Genomic DNA, 15,367 nt, shown 5'->3' with positions numbered 1-15,367 from the left:
ACAATCCAAACATGAGATCCACATACATCCATGTTGATGAGGGCTGCTGGATGGGAGGTTGGGGCCACCTCTGTTCTGCACCTCCTCATCTCCTGGAAGCATACCATCTGAGCTAATTGGAAGGCTAGTTGGCTAGAACAAGTCATAAGCTTCACCCCAGTCTACAGTCATTCTACCTCTGTTGAGGTCATTCGCTACAAAACTTCTAAAATATTTAACTAGGAGCTATTATTTCAGTTATGCCAGGTATTAATAAACTGGAACACACACAGACATCTATATACAAATGTTTATTAGAAAAGTAGTCAAATATTAAGTATAAAACATTCTGAGTGCTATACAAATAATTGAACTCAGCATTCACCTTATTACAAGGGATCAGTAAAGGTGGGTCTAAGGGTGGGACATAGTATTAACATTTATGGCAGTAAGTTGTTATGAGCTACAATACAATTTGCAGTTTTAATTAACTTTGACTTTTATCACATGTAAATAAAAAAGTTGTGTTAATTCTGTTGTCCCATACACTGGCTTCAATTCCACACTGATGTTTGATGTTATCTGTAGAACAATGTTGTGCTGGTTGTGGTTGTATCATTCTAAATATCAGAAAACACCTGCCCAAATGAAGTTTCTTTTCCAATTTGTATCTTTACACACATACACACTTTTAGGTAAAGTACCTTGGAACAATACAGTAATGTATGTTGAGGACTGAGTACATTGATGCATTCCAAATCAGAGGTAGAACATCTGGTTGTGACTTGTGACATCAGTTCACAAACCCAGTGGTACATTTCCTTGGGCAGTGCTGCATATTTTTTTCTTCGATGGACATTCAACAAATTTCTACAAGAATCTACTATTTTCTATAAAGCATGACCGAGAAGTCTCGGTAAATCAAACTGTTGTACATCACACTGGTAGTGAACACTTCGATTTCAAAGCTGATGAACAATAACTAGAAAGCCAACCAATCACTATAACACACTAATGGTTATAGTGAACCTCAACCTTAATAATAGGCTTTAGAAGATGGAAACCGGACCGAAGTTAACTCTGGAGCTCATGGCACAGCAGTTCCTTGCTCGTTTGTTTATACTGAGAATTTCATACTTGTGTTGGGAGAGTTTGGCTTTACAAACTCTACTACGGGTGATGCTAGTGTGTGCGGTCAGTCACTGACTGTTAGAAACCAACCAAAAACTGACATAAATTTGAGTTTGGGCTGTCTTTAGCTGCCTATGACCAGGGGTTTGCATTAGCAGGACATGGCTGCCATCATAATGCCTAGGTTAAGTTTCATGAGTTAAAGATGGCCAAGGTTCTGCAGGTTACTACACCCTCTGCACCCTGGTCTCCCAGCACCACTGTTTACCAGGTCTTCAAGACTCAGCAAGGCTCCTGCAGCATGTTGTGTAGACAACAGTCATTGGCTTGCAAGCGGGTGTATCAGTGGTATGTATATGCATGTGGGTGCAGGCAGTACAACACTCGCATGAGACCAGAGAACAACTGATGATTCCAAATGGAAGAGGGGAAAATACATCTGAGAATTACCTCCACTACAATTGGTTATACGCCATGAGTCAGACTAAACAGGACGGTTTCACCCAATCAGGGGCCAATAAAGCCTCACTCTCACCATCACTACTTTACAGGGATCTTGCCACGGTCAGGATTACCTAGAAGTGCAATCGTGTTTTTCTTTCAGGGGCAAATGCACATTTCGTGGTCTGCCGGATTTCCCTGGGGGTCGCAACGCAGGTTTCCTTAGTTCTCCACTTCCTCCTCTCCCTCGTTCTCTCCTTCCTGTTCCTCCTCCATGTTCTCATCCTCTTCCTCGAGGGTTTCCTCCTCCCTGCTCTTGTCATTCTCTTCTGCATCGGTCTTCTTTTCCTTGTCTTTGCGTTTCTGTTCAGACGCCTCCTTCTTCCCCTTCAGCCCTTTCTTGTAGGCTGTTATGTAAAAACAAAGCAGCATTTTAACAATGCACACCATTGAGTCTTCAGCTTCTCTCCTCTTGCAATTTTAACAGCAATAAAAAATGTCTGAACATTAATACTGTTAATCAGGTGGCGTCAGTCTTAATATGCTGAGCTAATATTGAAACCAAACAAGTATTTCAGGCATTTATAATTTCTATGAGAGTGCATGTATTTCTACATGTGTTCTTCATGTCTCTGTCAGGCACCAACTAAATTCTGACTTGGCTGAATTCTTAGGTTAATTCTAAAATTTCCACCCAAAATTAGCAGTCACTAAAAATTTAATCATAAACTTGTTATGGGCTACTCTGACTCTGCAAGGTGCTGCTCAAGCAGTAAAAAAATCTTACGGCAAAATTGTGAGTAGTGTGTGCGTAAATCAGGCAAAGAAGTAGACGCCTATGATTTTTACATGCCCTGATTCTGGAGACATTACAGGATCCTTGAGACGAATCACAATCGTAACTATTTTTTACCCAGCCTGACAGTTTGACCTGACTGCAGTTTTCCATGGCCCTGTGGGGCCTTAATTTCCCCTCTGTGGGCCACATCCTGTAGTGTTTAACCTGTGTTAAACCCGCGCCCCCGCACTCACCCTCCAGGGCCTCTCTCAGAGGCTGGAGGAAGCGCTCAAACTCCATCTCCTCCATGGCTGCCATCACATCCCCTGCGTTGAGTGTCTTCCTCTTGGCCTTCATCGCAAAGTTATTTGCACTGACGCCAAACAAGAGGAGAAACCAGATGCAATCACAGACAGCCAAAATGATTTGCCATAAAAATGCATGCCAAACAGATCTGCATTGTCAAACAAAATGTGAGAATCTATATGATCCAACTGTTCTGATAAGTAGCTGATGATCTTAATATGTGCTACTTATATGCAGAAATGTATTCCCATGCATTTTTCATCTGCGTTCTGCATGCAGCAGTTACATGTGTGCACTGTGCTTTTGTGATATTCACCATGACGTGGCATACAGGACGAACACGCTGGCAGCCTGTGAGATGGCCCTCCTTGCTTCTTTGGATACATTCACTCCTTCGGGCAACTGCGAGAAGAAACACATGGGGGTAGAACTTATCACATGATCCACAAAATTCGTGTTGAAGTTCTAGACCTAAATGTTAGCAACAGAATTATCGTCTTTTCTATAAATGTTGAACATTTTCCCATTGTTTCACAGCTGAAAAACATTGTTTTCACACATAGACTACTTAGTAATGGTAGCGCAAGAGCCTCACCGCCTCTTTAATAATCCGTGTGATGACAGCGTTCGGAAGATTTAGGTCCTCTGGTCTTTCTGCCATGTGCTTTCCTAAAAGACAAAGCACCACGGTAATCAAACACTTAGCTAACCATCAATAGCATCAAAGTCATCGAAATGTTAACGTCGTGTTAAATATTCCCCAGTTACGTATTTTGTAAAACTGCAGCTGTTACAATCCAGTCCCGCGCTAGGCAAATTAGTTAACTAAGCTAACGTTAGTAGCCCATATTACTGCAGTAGCTAGTTAGCTAGATAGGGACGCATCATGAACATTGCCACATAATTTACCACCATTCCAGTTTGCAGCTTACCAAAGTCTTTCTGAACGACTTGTATATACTAAGCTACCCACTGAAGTGTCATTGGTGTTTCTTTATGAACAGTTACCCCTGTCCATTTTTAATAACATGCTTATTAGTTAGCTGGCTAACACGACAGCTACCCGCTCAAATCTTGCAATCCTATTGGGTAGCTAGCAGCTGACACTTTACAGGCTAAAGTTACCGTGGTAAATATCACCTTTCAACTCACCCAGTCAACTTCAATTAAAATCCTTGTGGTATTCTGACGTCTTGCAGCGTAATATACTGTGTAATATAAAGCGGGATCTAGCAAGCTAAAAACCAGAAAATGTAGGTATTGTTTTAAAGGCAAGTTAGCTTCCTCTCGATAAACTGGGACAATACTCCCAGAATGCAGTATTAACTGTAGCCCGTCCTGCGCAGACTCGAGCGAAAGCGTCTAGTTGCCTGGTTACGAAAAGTTTTCCCGTTAGAACGGTCTGGTCTTCTAAACTTTTACAAGATGAGGTGAAGATTAATATTCCACATGAATCGTTTTATTCCTTTTCATATAGTTGATTTTTAACTCGTAATGCTGGTTTTTGTGCTGGTTAAGCATCCCATTTTAACGTTCCACTCCGACGAAATCGCTGAAGCAAGCCGATAACGTCTATAATTGTTAGCTATGTTGGACTATTATTTTTGGACAGTTCTTGCATAAACCTTCGAATGGATATTGAGCGAGCTATTTGACAAGCTAACAGCAACAACTTACAGCATGTACTATTTCCTGGCTAGATGTACGTATGTTGAGTTATTCTCACCTGTTACTGAACTGATGGTGAATGTTGTTTGTTTCAGGTATGGTCCTCTTCATGTGGGCGGCTGCCCCAGTGAGATTCTGGATGAGACACACTGCTTTTGGGTCATGTGCCCGCATCCCTGCTGCTGGGAGGCTGAACAGCGTGTGGCCAGAGGCGTCGCAAGACGCGTACAATCTAGAACACCTGGCAGGAGTAACGTCAATGCTCTTTCACAAGGTGCTGCACTGCCACACAATTACGCCAAACTACACTGGTGACGGATTAAATGTTTCTCATGCACTTTTTCTTCCCATTTCTTCTTTTCAATCCAGAAGAGTTTCCAACTCTTAACGTTGTGAATGTGTCAGAGTGGGCCAAAACCAGAAAGCCTCCAAAGGAAAACATGCTTTACAGAGCATTTAGCTCGGAGAGCTGTCACCCAGTCACTTCCCAATCCCAGCTCTGCAGCCAATCACAGAACTTCTTGAAGGACTCTAATATAAGATTAGAGAGGTAAGTGGTTTAATTGCTGACATGGATAAAACACTGGTTTTAAGAGCCTAAGAACTACACTCATGCTTTCACAAATTTGTTAAAATATCTAGACATCCTGATTTTCAAAATGACACAAAATGTATGGAAACTGAGTTTGACTTATTCCACACATTCTTAATAATATTTACTTATTTATTTATTTATTTATTTGCATAACCTAGTTTTACGCTTGGTATTGTTCTTTCTTAAACAAAGCTATTTACGTGGAATGTGAGAGCTGTTGAGTTGCTCGATTATACAAACGTCCATAATGACTGTGAATGGATGACGTATGTTCTGTTGTGTGGTGGGCCTACAGACTAAAAGACCTTCACTTTCCTGAGTGTACCTCTGCTGCTAAGAGCCCCCACTCCACAAATTACAAGCATAACAAGGATGTTAAGGTAATCCCTAGCCTCACACACACACACTTGCACAAAAGCACACACACACACACACGACTCACTTGGTTGTGTCACATATCTGGAGTCCTGTCCATCTTCTTCCTTCCAGGCAGGATTCTATTGTCTGTTTCACTACCTCTTCAGTGTCAAACAATCAGAACTGCATAGTGATGACCCAATCAGACAGTGAAACAACCTGTGTATTTGCGAGCATTTTCATAGAAAGATGGACTCCCAGGATATAGAAAATAGCATTTAGGTTAACTGAAATGATTGCAAAAATACAGGTTTGAATCCTCCTGTCTCTGACTTTGCGCTTGGTCTGTTATGCTCACAGCTGAGCCTGGCCCAAATCAGCCCTTTAGATCGTTCTTCTGGAGCCTTGTGTGGCAGCGTCTCCATGGTGATGTGGATACCCAACCCGAACCGCGTCTCCCATGATTCCGCTCACCATAGGTAATGACTACCTGAGCTGTACGTTAGATCACATCTACTTTCATTTCACTTTAAGATTAATCTGTGTATCTCATAAACAGAACTGACCTTTATTTTTGTGACCTCGTTCATAAAAGCCCATCGTTTAAGTTAATTGATATATTGGTGGAGATGTTTTTAAATGTAAATACCATATTTTGCTTTTAAATGGTTTGCCTGGCTCATTTTGGAGACTGATTAATGTGTGATTCATGTGTCGAGTATTTTTTCCTGTTTCTTGTGCTGTAGACGGAAATCTTCGCACGTCGGTGTGAGAAACATCGCTTGTGTTCCTTCCTCCCTTTTGTGTGACATCCCAAAACCGGTGAGAGGGAAAAACAACTTTGATTGAAAAGATTGTTGCATGTCCGGGTGAAGAAAAGCTGCAGCTTGCTGCATGACTCAGAGAACCCATGGGTGCACTCCTACACATTTTCAAAGCGTGTTGTGGCAATGGAGTAGGCCTGAAGTTACAATTAGAAAGGCAGACTGGGAATAAAATATTGCTTATAAATACGCAGTTATATATGTTCGTATGTACATGAGAACACTTGTTTTCCATAATCGTATGAATCTGCACTACTGAAATAGTAATCGTTTGTGAAATTCATTGATATACTGCTTACCTCAAGCTTCTGACAGAAACAAATGCAGCGACTGCCGTCAGGAACATAAATCCATTTAAGAATCTGATACAGTAGGTGCATGGTTAAGAAGATTTCATGTATGCCATTTTCTTAATTTATTTGTGTAATAGAACAGAAAGGAATCCAGAAACATTCAGAAGACTGAACACCTGCAGCAGACCTGCACACAGCTGGCATCACCCAATGGGAAGCCGCGTGCCCCTGGTCACATGGTTTCTCAGATAGCGCTCCACGCAGCAGACGTTGACCTCACGGACCCGAGGGGGGCATCCACCGTCGCAGCTGAAGCCGAACTCGCCGTCGGTGGGAACCGGGGGGTCCTACAGCCGAAGCCTGAGCCGGAACCATGGCCTGGCCCCCGTCCCGGAGAACCCGACTCCTGCCCCGGGGCCGAGCCCGCGGCCGAGAGGGAGAGAGGGCCTCGGAGAGAACCCGCGCAGCGCACCCTGCCGCGGCTCGCCCGGTGCACGCTGGGCAGCGCGGTGAGTGGGTCAAAACCAGCGCGGACCGCCACCTTCCCCGGCGGGCGGAAAGTTTGCTCTGGGGGTAATTTAAGCTGGCGGCTTTGCGTTGGGGGGCGAGGGGGGAGGGGGGGGATTTGAAAAACACTGGCGCTTTTCAGACGGGGCACAGCACGCTCTCAGCCTGCACCTTGAGTGAGGCACCGCCCCCCCCCCTCGCTCACCGTATCAAGCGCTCCGATCGTGCTGGAGAAACAGGCTCTGCTGTGGCAACGTGCTAATTTCGCGGTGGGCCGGGGGACGGGAGGGGGGAGGGGGAGGTGGGAGGGGAGGGGAGGGGCGGGGCTGTTACGGGAAAGTGGTGTTCGTCCAGACAGGCCCTCTGTTTATTTGATGCAGCCCCAGATAACAATCTAGTGGGCCAGATCTGCGCCTAACAGCTCTCATGCTTATTTGCTTAGTGGAAAGGCCTCGTTTGCCGAGCGTTCGGCAGTCACGTAACTTGTCGATTAGTCACACTCGAGTCAGGGAAGAATGCAATTTGAGCAGCAAGCGTTCCTTGTGGGCTGTGAGTAAATAAGTGAATTAAGAATTTCCAAGCGCTGTGAAGCAAGCAAGTGCACATTTGGACCTCTAAACGAAAACACTGCCTCCCTGTTAATGAGTTGTTGGCGTGAGAATGCGAAGAGGTGGTTGTTTCATAGCCAGCGTCTGTCGTTTAGCATAAATCTTTGTGGCCGAGACAAAAGAAATAATTTTGCTTTGTTTATTTTTTTACATAAGCCAACTAATGATGCATATCTTCCCCCACCCCAATATACACACAATTACTGTGCACACTAATTACTAGGGGTAATTATTCTTTAACTCTTAGTGACCTGTTCAATGTGCTTACGTTCTTTGTTTGATACGTCACTCATTGTAAGAGTGCATGCTAAATGGAAGTAATGTAACATTAATGCTGTGGAGGAGAAGGGTTATGGTTGATGCTCGTTCGTTGTTGACAATTAAGACTGGATTTTTTTGTCCCTTTTGTTTTTGGTGGTGCAGAATGTGGCTGAAGGAATTGATTGGCTGAGACTCAAGAGTCAGACACACCTTTGGAAGAAGCGCGACCTACGGCAGGACTGCGGCAAGGACAGGCCCGTCTTGGCTCCGCCCCATCCCCCCCATCACTGGGCCGGCACCCACCGCCTGTCCAAAGCCACGCTGCACCACCATCACAGGAGTGCCCTGGAAATAGGTACTAGTACCCCGTGAAACCCCCCCAGTAACCGTGACCTGTACGATTCACTGTGCCAACCACGGTCACATGTCACAGTCCACCCAATCAGACACATTAAAATGAAGGCTGCTGTAAATTCTAGTTAATGGGCAACAATTTCTGTGAACTTTTTCTGCAGTCTCAGCATTACTGTATCCAAACGTGCCTGAGTTTGGCTTAATATATTCTGACTTCAACCTATTCTTCATTCGATGTATGTTTGACCGAGATAATTTCATTCATTATTTCCGCTCAATTTCAACAAAGAAGTGATGTGCGTAAAAGAATCGCCTTTGTGTTCATAGAGCTCTCAGACGTTCTGCGGAGTTGACGCTTTAGTTAACAGTAACAGGGGTAAGGCTCCAGTTGCAGTCTTAATTGCCCTTCTAACAGTGGCCTGTGTCTCCATAGTGTCCTTCCTGGATGATTGTACATGCCAACAGTACCATCAGTTCCTCATCATATATTCATATATCTAATTAGGGATGAAATTCAGAAAATGAACATTCCCCAGTCTATTCTACAATTTCCCTGATCCTGTTTTTCCCTTTTGCATGATTAACGATCAATTTAAATAAAGCTTCCCCATTAGCATCTAATTAATTAATTTTTGCTTGAATGCATCTAATAAGGAATCTCTCTGCTTTCGTACACATGAAATATTTTTAATTATAGTGGAAATTGTTTTAAGTTGAAACAAAAAAACCAAACTTCTTGGATGTTTTTGCAATTACACTCTTTTAACCAAAATTATTTTGTTATAATTAATGAAAAATGAATTTTATAAGATTTATAAGGTCCTACAGATTCCTGCATTAGGCATAATTTGAGCAAAAAAAAAAAAACATCCTTGATCGGTGAACTCTCTGTAATAGTTCTGTAATTTTATCATATCACATTGCATAACTGTACTGTTCTACTACCTCTCATGCAGACGTTGAGGAGGGAAATGTAATTATGGAGCAATGACTTTTCTATTTGTTTATAGCTGTTTACATTCACTCTGATTTCGCTTTGGTTTACCTGTGGAGCTGTTCTGTGTAGTGCAGTGCTCCCCTGTGTCTCATTAAACTGTGTCATGCAGTGCACTGCTTCCCTGTGTCTCATTATACTGTGTAGTGCAGTGCACTGCTTCCCTGTGTCTCATTATACTGTGTCATGCAGTGCACTGCTTCCCTGTGTCTCATTATACTGTGTAGTGCAGTGCACTGCTTCCCTGTGTCTCATTATACTGTGTAGTGCAGTGCACTGCTTCCCTGTGTCTCATTATACTGTGTAGTGCAGTGCACTGCTTCCCTGTGTCTCATTATACTGTGTAGTGCAGTGCACTGCTTCCCTGTGTCTCATTATACTGTGTAGTGCAGTGCACTGCTTCCCTGTGTCATTATACTGTGTAGTGCAGTGCACTGCTTCCCTGTGTCTCATTATACTGTGTAGTGCAGTGCACTGCTTCCCTGTGTCTCATTATACTGTGTAGTGCAGTGCACTGCTTCCCTGTGTCTCATTATACTGTGTAACGCAGTGCTCTGCTCTGTGTCTCATTATACTGTGTAACGCAGTGCACTGCTCTGTCTCATACTGTGTAACGCAGTAAACTGCTTCTCTGTGTCTCATTATACTGTGTAGTGTAGTGCACTGCTTCTCTGTGTCTCATTATACTGTGTAACGCAGTGCACTGCTTTCCTGTGTCTCATTATACTGTGTAGTGCAGTGCACTGCTTCCCTGTGTCATTATACTGTGTAGTGCAGTGCACTGCTTCCCTGTGTCATTATACTGTGTAACGCAGTGCACTGCTTCCCTGTGTCTCATTATACTGTGTAGTGCAGTGCACTGCTTCCCTGTGTCTCATTATACTGTGTAGTGCAGTGCACTGCTTCCCTGTGTCTCATTATACTGTGTAGTGCAGTGCACTGCTTCCCTGTGTCATTATACTGTGTAGTGCAGTGCACTGCTTCCTGTGTCTCATTATACTGTGTAGTGCAGTGCACTGCTTCCCTGTGTCTCATTATACTGTGTAGTGCAGTGCACTGCTTCCCTGTGTCTCATTATACTGTGTAGTGCAGTGCACTGCTTCCCTGTGTCATTATACTGTGTAGTGCAGTGCACTGCTTCCCTGTGTCATTATACTGTGTAGTGCAGTGCACTGCTTCTCGGTGTCTCATTATACTGTGTAACGCAGTGCACTGCTCCCCTGTGTCACACTGCGGCTCCTCTAACTCTTATGACTCTGGGATATGTTGTTCATTGTTCTCCTGTGTCACACTGTAGTGTGTTATGCAATGTCCTGGTTCCCTGTGTTGTGTGTTGCTGTAGTTTTTCTCAGAGAAAGCTGTAACATGTTCTCAGTCCAGCTGCATCTGTTTGTGTGCAGGGCCTGCTGTGTGCCGATGTGCGGAGTGTGCGGAGGAGATGCGGGGCTGTGGGGGAGACGGGCGTTCTGAATTTAGCGCAGCAGGGGGCTTTCCCAAGCTCAGTCAGGGATCCGCCCCAACGCACTACAGCTCTCTCCAGGTGAGCGTCTCCGCCCATCTACAAGGCTCCCCGCAAAATGGTGCACCATGGTTTGTGTAGTTTCTCACGTCTCTTGCCTTGTAGTATTTAAATGGTTTGTGATGGTTCTTGAATTTTTCAGCGTACATGGATTACTGCAGCTGAGTGTGGCGTGTACACCATAACATCTTAATTTAATGTTTAGCGTTACAGGGCAAACTTATCTGACCTCTCAGAACTGACCTGCTTTGTTATGAGAACGACTAAAACGAGGTCAGTTTGGAAACCCTTAGAAATACGTGTGAACTGAAAAAAGTTGTCTGGTTGTGCTTTACAAGCCTTTAGACGCAGACGACATCGGAGACAGGAAGCCGAGTGGCGGAGATGATGACGTCTCTCGGAGCTCCGTGCTGGAGCCACCGGACACCGCAGCCACACTGCAGGGCACCCTGGGTAAGCTGCTGAGGTTTACATGGTCCTGTAATATGGTCCTCACCACTAAGTTCACATAAATTCCCCTCTGAAATAAAAATTCTAGTCTTTAAGCTCAATAATAGCAATTTGCAAAGCTTGGGCAATCTTAATGTAATCATACAACTGATTGTTAAAATGTTCTAAAATAAATGAGCACATTAAATGTTTTATATTCTGATGTCACCATTGTCTCTCTCTTCCTGTACATCCACGCAGAACGCAGGGTTACTATAGGACAGGAGAGCGGGGGCGCAGGGCGGGGTTCTGGGAGGAGTCTGAGCAGAGGCACAGAGGGTCGTGACTCAGGAAGTGACTCAGGCTCGGAGGACGAGGACGGGGACTTCGGGCCTTCGGAGTCCCGTCTGTCCGCGCCGCCGCCCAGCCTGAGGTCTGACTTCGTCGACTGAGCTGTGACAGGAGCGTAGAGGGGTCAAAGGTCGTGAGCCACCCACCCAGGCCTAGCAACCTCGTGAGGCGGAAGTGGCAGCTTGTGCAGGGCAGAAGAAGAATATGTTCAATTTTCTTTCATGTTCGTTGGAACAACCTGGGGCTGGGGCAGTCTGGTAGCTGTCATGTCATTCAAGGAGGGAGGGTTCTGCACAGAAGCATTTTCCCTGTTTCAAAGTGATGGGATTAAATGGGCTGAGTGGCCTGTTCTTATCATCAAACATCCTTATGTTTATTAACGAGAGCGACTGCTGCAGGTACATTGGAGGTGAATGTTTGCCTATCTGCAGGGGCGCTGCCAGTGATTTTTGGCCCCATGAAAGATCTCACATTGGCCCCCAAACACCATTTAATTAAGTTATACTGTACATGATCCTACTGTATTTTCTGTGGGCCCTTTTCTGCCTTCAGGCCCCTATAATTATTAGCTAAATTATTACAATGGAGCTGCTTGTCTGCGTTGAATTGCTGGAGGACTTTACAACAGCGTGAAAGGGCTACGAATGTGATTTGACATTCCAAATTGGGACGAAGGTATAATGGTGTAGCTATCAAATCATTTTTTCCCCCACTCATTTTGATACGCAGATAAATAAATATATTAGTTGATGCTAATGAAGATGCTCAGTATGCTCAGTACAAGAGTCATGGTGTCCTAGCATACGTATGTTTGAATATTTCTTTGTCTGCCAACCAAATCATTCCATTCAGTTGACTGGCTATATCTGTACCATCCCTTGGGCTCTAACTCTTGTCCTTGTGTACAGATTGAAGCTATGAATGAGAAGTGTGTCATTATGCAGTTGTCCTGCATGTCTGATGGTGAAATTAAATTAGTATCTGAGCAGATAATAGGATAAATGTAGATTAGCCAAATGTTTGCCATTGAGCTTGTTACTTATAGGCTCCAAGTCCAAATGGCCATAGCCTTGAGCAAGGGTAATTACCCTGAATTGCTTAAGCAGATATAGAGCTCCACAAATGAATAATATGTGAAATAAATACATATTTAAATAAAAGTTGTGTAAGTTGCTCTTGACAACAGTGCCTGTAAACCGTGTAATTAAATAATGTAATGTATTGAAAATCAAAGGCATTGCGTCGTTTGTTCCACTTGAAAGCACAAGGTGTCACTATGGAGTCGATTTGAAAGATCTACAACAGGGCAAGCGCAGGAAGAGTCAAACTAAGGGTATAAAAATGTGGCAGTGATTTTCATTGTGATTATGTAATACCTATATTATAAGATATACCATCTTAATACTTGGTTTATTGCAATAGGTGCAGATAAGATACTGTTTTGTTTTGTTTTCCACTTAGAATGGCCATTGAAACCTGCCAGACATTTGCCCGCATGATTGGTCGCTCTGCTTGGTTTTACAGTCATGTGGGAACCATGATAGTTCAGGGGTCACATTTTCAGGTCCGCCAAAATAAATATGACCCTGACATACTGAAATATTAATGTCTGGAAAACTGCTGTGGAAAATGTAAATACTCATAAAAACAAGTGTTATGTAATTCATATGTTAAAAACATCTAATACATGTGAGGTTTTAATCTGGCGTTGCCAATTCGATACATAACCGAAAGGTATAGTTGTCAGTACAGTATGTTCCCCATACACAGTTGTGAGACAAAGTCTAAGGATTATGTAACTGACTTTGTCCCAGTACTCCTAAATGGATTTCATTAAAAAACTTTACTCAGTAACAGGTTGACCGCACTTACCCGGGCATAATAAGGTGAGAAGAACAAATGGAAGAAAAATGGGCTGGGGGGATATTTAAGTGTGTCAGCATGATCCATCGCACACGGGAGGAGAGAACAGGGCGGGTCTCCTAGCCACGTACATCAGGGCGGTGATCCAGAGTGGACGTAAAGCTCGACGCATCGGACTTACGAGCGCCGGCGTCCGGCTCGTGGGTGTTTCATGAAAAACACGTCTGTCGTCCGAGCTGATTTATAATCGGACCTGCAGAATCTGAGAGACGGTCTCAGCGGCGATAGTCATACATGTCAAAATGTGTACTTTTTGGACGAGCGAAGTTACGCACGACAGAATGTGTTAGTAGCCTTGGGAGGGGTTTTTTTTACGCACACAATTTGATACTGGAACAAAGCTGACGGTGTGAAATGGAAATGCACCACGCCCGATTCGCAGAGTTGGAGCCCCACAGAACTGGCCTGAATCATCTCAGCTCCCGTGGACGTTACGGTGGGAAAGAGAAGGCCTTTGTCTTGAGGGATCGCTGACTCCAGGTGGACAGAGGACGCAGATTAGCCATACCAATACTTCCTTGCAAACGTTGCAGAACGCATTTACATATATTCACTTGCCAGTCACCCTTCGCCGAAGCACTTTACGAAGATTTACGGCAAAAAAGAAGCATCCAGTGCAGATAAGGAGTTGTGCTACGAGCGGCGGAGCGGAGCAGACAGCAAGGATAATAAACAGGCCGTGAGGTTCCATGTCGGGAGCAGAAGTGGGGAAGGGAGAGGCGCGATCCCGTGGCCCTGGCCGCTCCGCATGTGTTTGCTTGGCCCGCGTCGCTGTTTTCTCAACGGCCCATAAACCGCTGCCTTAAACTGGCGTTCCAGCAAAAACGAAAGCCGCGGCGCTCCCCCCTCTGTTCCCCCCACCCCTCCCCTCCCCTCCCGCCCCGGGCGCTAGTCCCGCTGCAATAACGTCTCGGTCGGGTTAAAGTAAACTCTCACCCCCTCTCCGCAGCGCGCCCTGCTTCCGTAAGGCCCGCGCCGCGGAGCTGGGTTGCAGCGAGCCCTTTGACTGATGACTCGCCCTCTCTCTCCCGGCACTCCCGTCAGTCCCGCTTCTCACGTTTTCCTCGTTACGACCGCCGCTTAACACCCAGCCGCGTCTGAACATCTGGCGCGGCCGGACGGCGGAATCGACAGAGCGTGTTCATGAAGCGCACGCCACTTCGCTGAGCGCAATCCCCCCTTTACGTCCTTATTAGGAAGCAGGGAAGCGTCACCCTCGGTGTATCTGCAACCGAACGTACGCCAGGGCTGTTATGCGGTCCTGGTGGCTGTTGTGAGGCGGGGTCTCCGCGGGCTGACCTGGGCCCAGGTGCGGCGTCTCAGTCGGGGTATGACGGCGGACGGAATGCGCGAGGGTGCAAATGAGAACACTGGAGTCTGTGTTGCTGGGTCAGGAGGTCTACCGGAGAGGGCTCTTCTGGGGGGGGACTGCGACCGTGGCAGATTGGACCATGTGCTCCACACTCTCCCTGATTTAATTTGAATTAAACAGGTGTTACTGGAAGTGCGTGTGTGTGTGTATGTGTGTGAGAGAGAGAGAGAGAGTGCCTGCGTGCAACTGCATGTGTGTGTGTGTATGTGTGAGAGAGAGAGAGAGAGAGAGAGAGAGAGCCTGCGTGCAACTGCATGTGTGTGTGTATGTGTGAGAGAGAGAGAGAGAGAGAGAGAGAGCCTGCGTGCAACTGCATATGTGTGTGTTTATGTGTATGTGTGAGAGAGAGAGAGAGAGTGCGCCTGCGTGTGACTGTGTGTGCATGTGACTGTGTGTGCATGCGAGTGTGTGAGTGTGTGTGTGAGTGAGTGAGTGCACGTATCTGTTGGCAGGACCACATTCAAGGGTTATTTCAGAATAAGTAATATCCCTGCCAGACGGGGATCCCCTAGTTCAGCATTTCCAGACTGTCGGGCGTCTTCCTGTGGTCTTTGTGTGTGAGTGCGTGTGTGTGTGTGACTGTGTGTGCGTGTGTGTGTATGTGTGTGTGAGACTGTTGTGTGCATTTGTGTGTGTGTGTGTGTGTGTGTGTGTGTGTGTGTGTGCGTGTGTGTGTA

At 45.3% G+C, this 15,367-nt stretch overlaps 2 protein-coding genes across 3 annotated transcripts; one reads left to right on the top strand and one right to left on the bottom strand.

The window, feature by feature from the left end:
• Window positions 1–275: 275 nt before the first annotated feature.
• On the bottom strand, window positions 276–3,970 carry pole3 (polymerase (DNA directed), epsilon 3 (p17 subunit)). 2 transcript variants are annotated; one of them, XM_064354342.1, is made up of 5 exons: window positions 3,788–3,970; window positions 3,231–3,304; window positions 2,952–3,037; window positions 2,584–2,702; window positions 276–1,958 (listed from the first exon to the last, which is right to left on the bottom strand). In XM_064354342.1, the coding sequence occupies exons 2-5, from the start codon at window positions 3,294–3,296 to the stop codon at window positions 1,774–1,776; spliced, it is 456 nt and encodes a 151-aa protein (XP_064210412.1). In that variant the 5' UTR covers window positions 3,297–3,304; window positions 3,788–3,970; the 3' UTR covers window positions 276–1,773. The 2 variants fall into 2 exon arrangements, with proteins under 2 accessions (XP_064210412.1, XP_064210413.1); XM_064354343.1 differs by lacking the exon at window positions 3,788–3,970 and adding an exon at window positions 3,568–3,722.
• Window positions 3,942–12,608, top strand: LOC135265091 (uncharacterized). The gene is made up of 11 exons (XM_064354341.1): window positions 3,942–4,065; window positions 4,399–4,577; window positions 4,673–4,853; window positions 5,194–5,278; window positions 5,616–5,734; window positions 6,002–6,077; window positions 6,510–6,881; window positions 7,911–8,103; window positions 10,497–10,636; window positions 10,954–11,068; window positions 11,306–12,608. Exons 1-11 carry the CDS (start codon window positions 4,061–4,063, stop codon window positions 11,494–11,496), a joined length of 1,656 nt encoding a protein of 551 aa, XP_064210411.1. The 5' UTR covers window positions 3,942–4,060; the 3' UTR covers window positions 11,497–12,608.
• The last annotated feature ends 2,759 nt before the right edge of the window (window positions 12,609–15,367 follow it).

The sequence above is a fragment of the Anguilla rostrata genome, chromosome 10 (assembly GCF_018555375.3).
Source record: "Anguilla rostrata isolate EN2019 chromosome 10, ASM1855537v3, whole genome shotgun sequence".
Lineage (NCBI taxonomy): Eukaryota > Metazoa > Chordata > Actinopteri > Anguilliformes > Anguillidae > Anguilla > Anguilla rostrata.
The sequence above is the reverse complement of the archived record's forward strand: the minus strand, read 5'-3'. Positions and strand labels throughout refer to the sequence as shown.

What these genes read in the sequence shown, in the direction of transcription:
- pole3 (XM_064354342.1), bottom strand. Translation starts at nt 3,296, where the DNA reads ATGGCAGAAAGACCAGAGGACCTAAATCTTCCGAACGCTGTCATCACA. An exon ending in CACGGATTATTAAAGAGGCG is followed by an intron (nt 3,038 to 3,230) that starts GTGAGGCTCTTG and finishes TTCTTCTCGCAG; the next exon opens with TTGCCCGAAGGAGTGAATGT. An exon ending in TCTGAGAGAGGCCCTGGAGG is followed by an intron (nt 1,959 to 2,583) that starts GTGAGTGCGGGG and finishes TTTACATAACAG; the next exon opens with CCTACAAGAAAGGGCTGAAG.
- LOC135265091 (XM_064354341.1), top strand. An exon ending in TGTGTGACATCCCAAAACCG is followed by an intron (nt 6,078 to 6,509) that starts GTGAGAGGGAAA and finishes TTTGTGTAATAG; the next exon opens with AACAGAAAGGAATCCAGAAA. An exon ending in CGCACTACAGCTCTCTCCAG is followed by an intron (nt 10,637 to 10,953) that starts GTGAGCGTCTCC and finishes GTGCTTTACAAG; the next exon opens with CCTTTAGACGCAGACGACAT.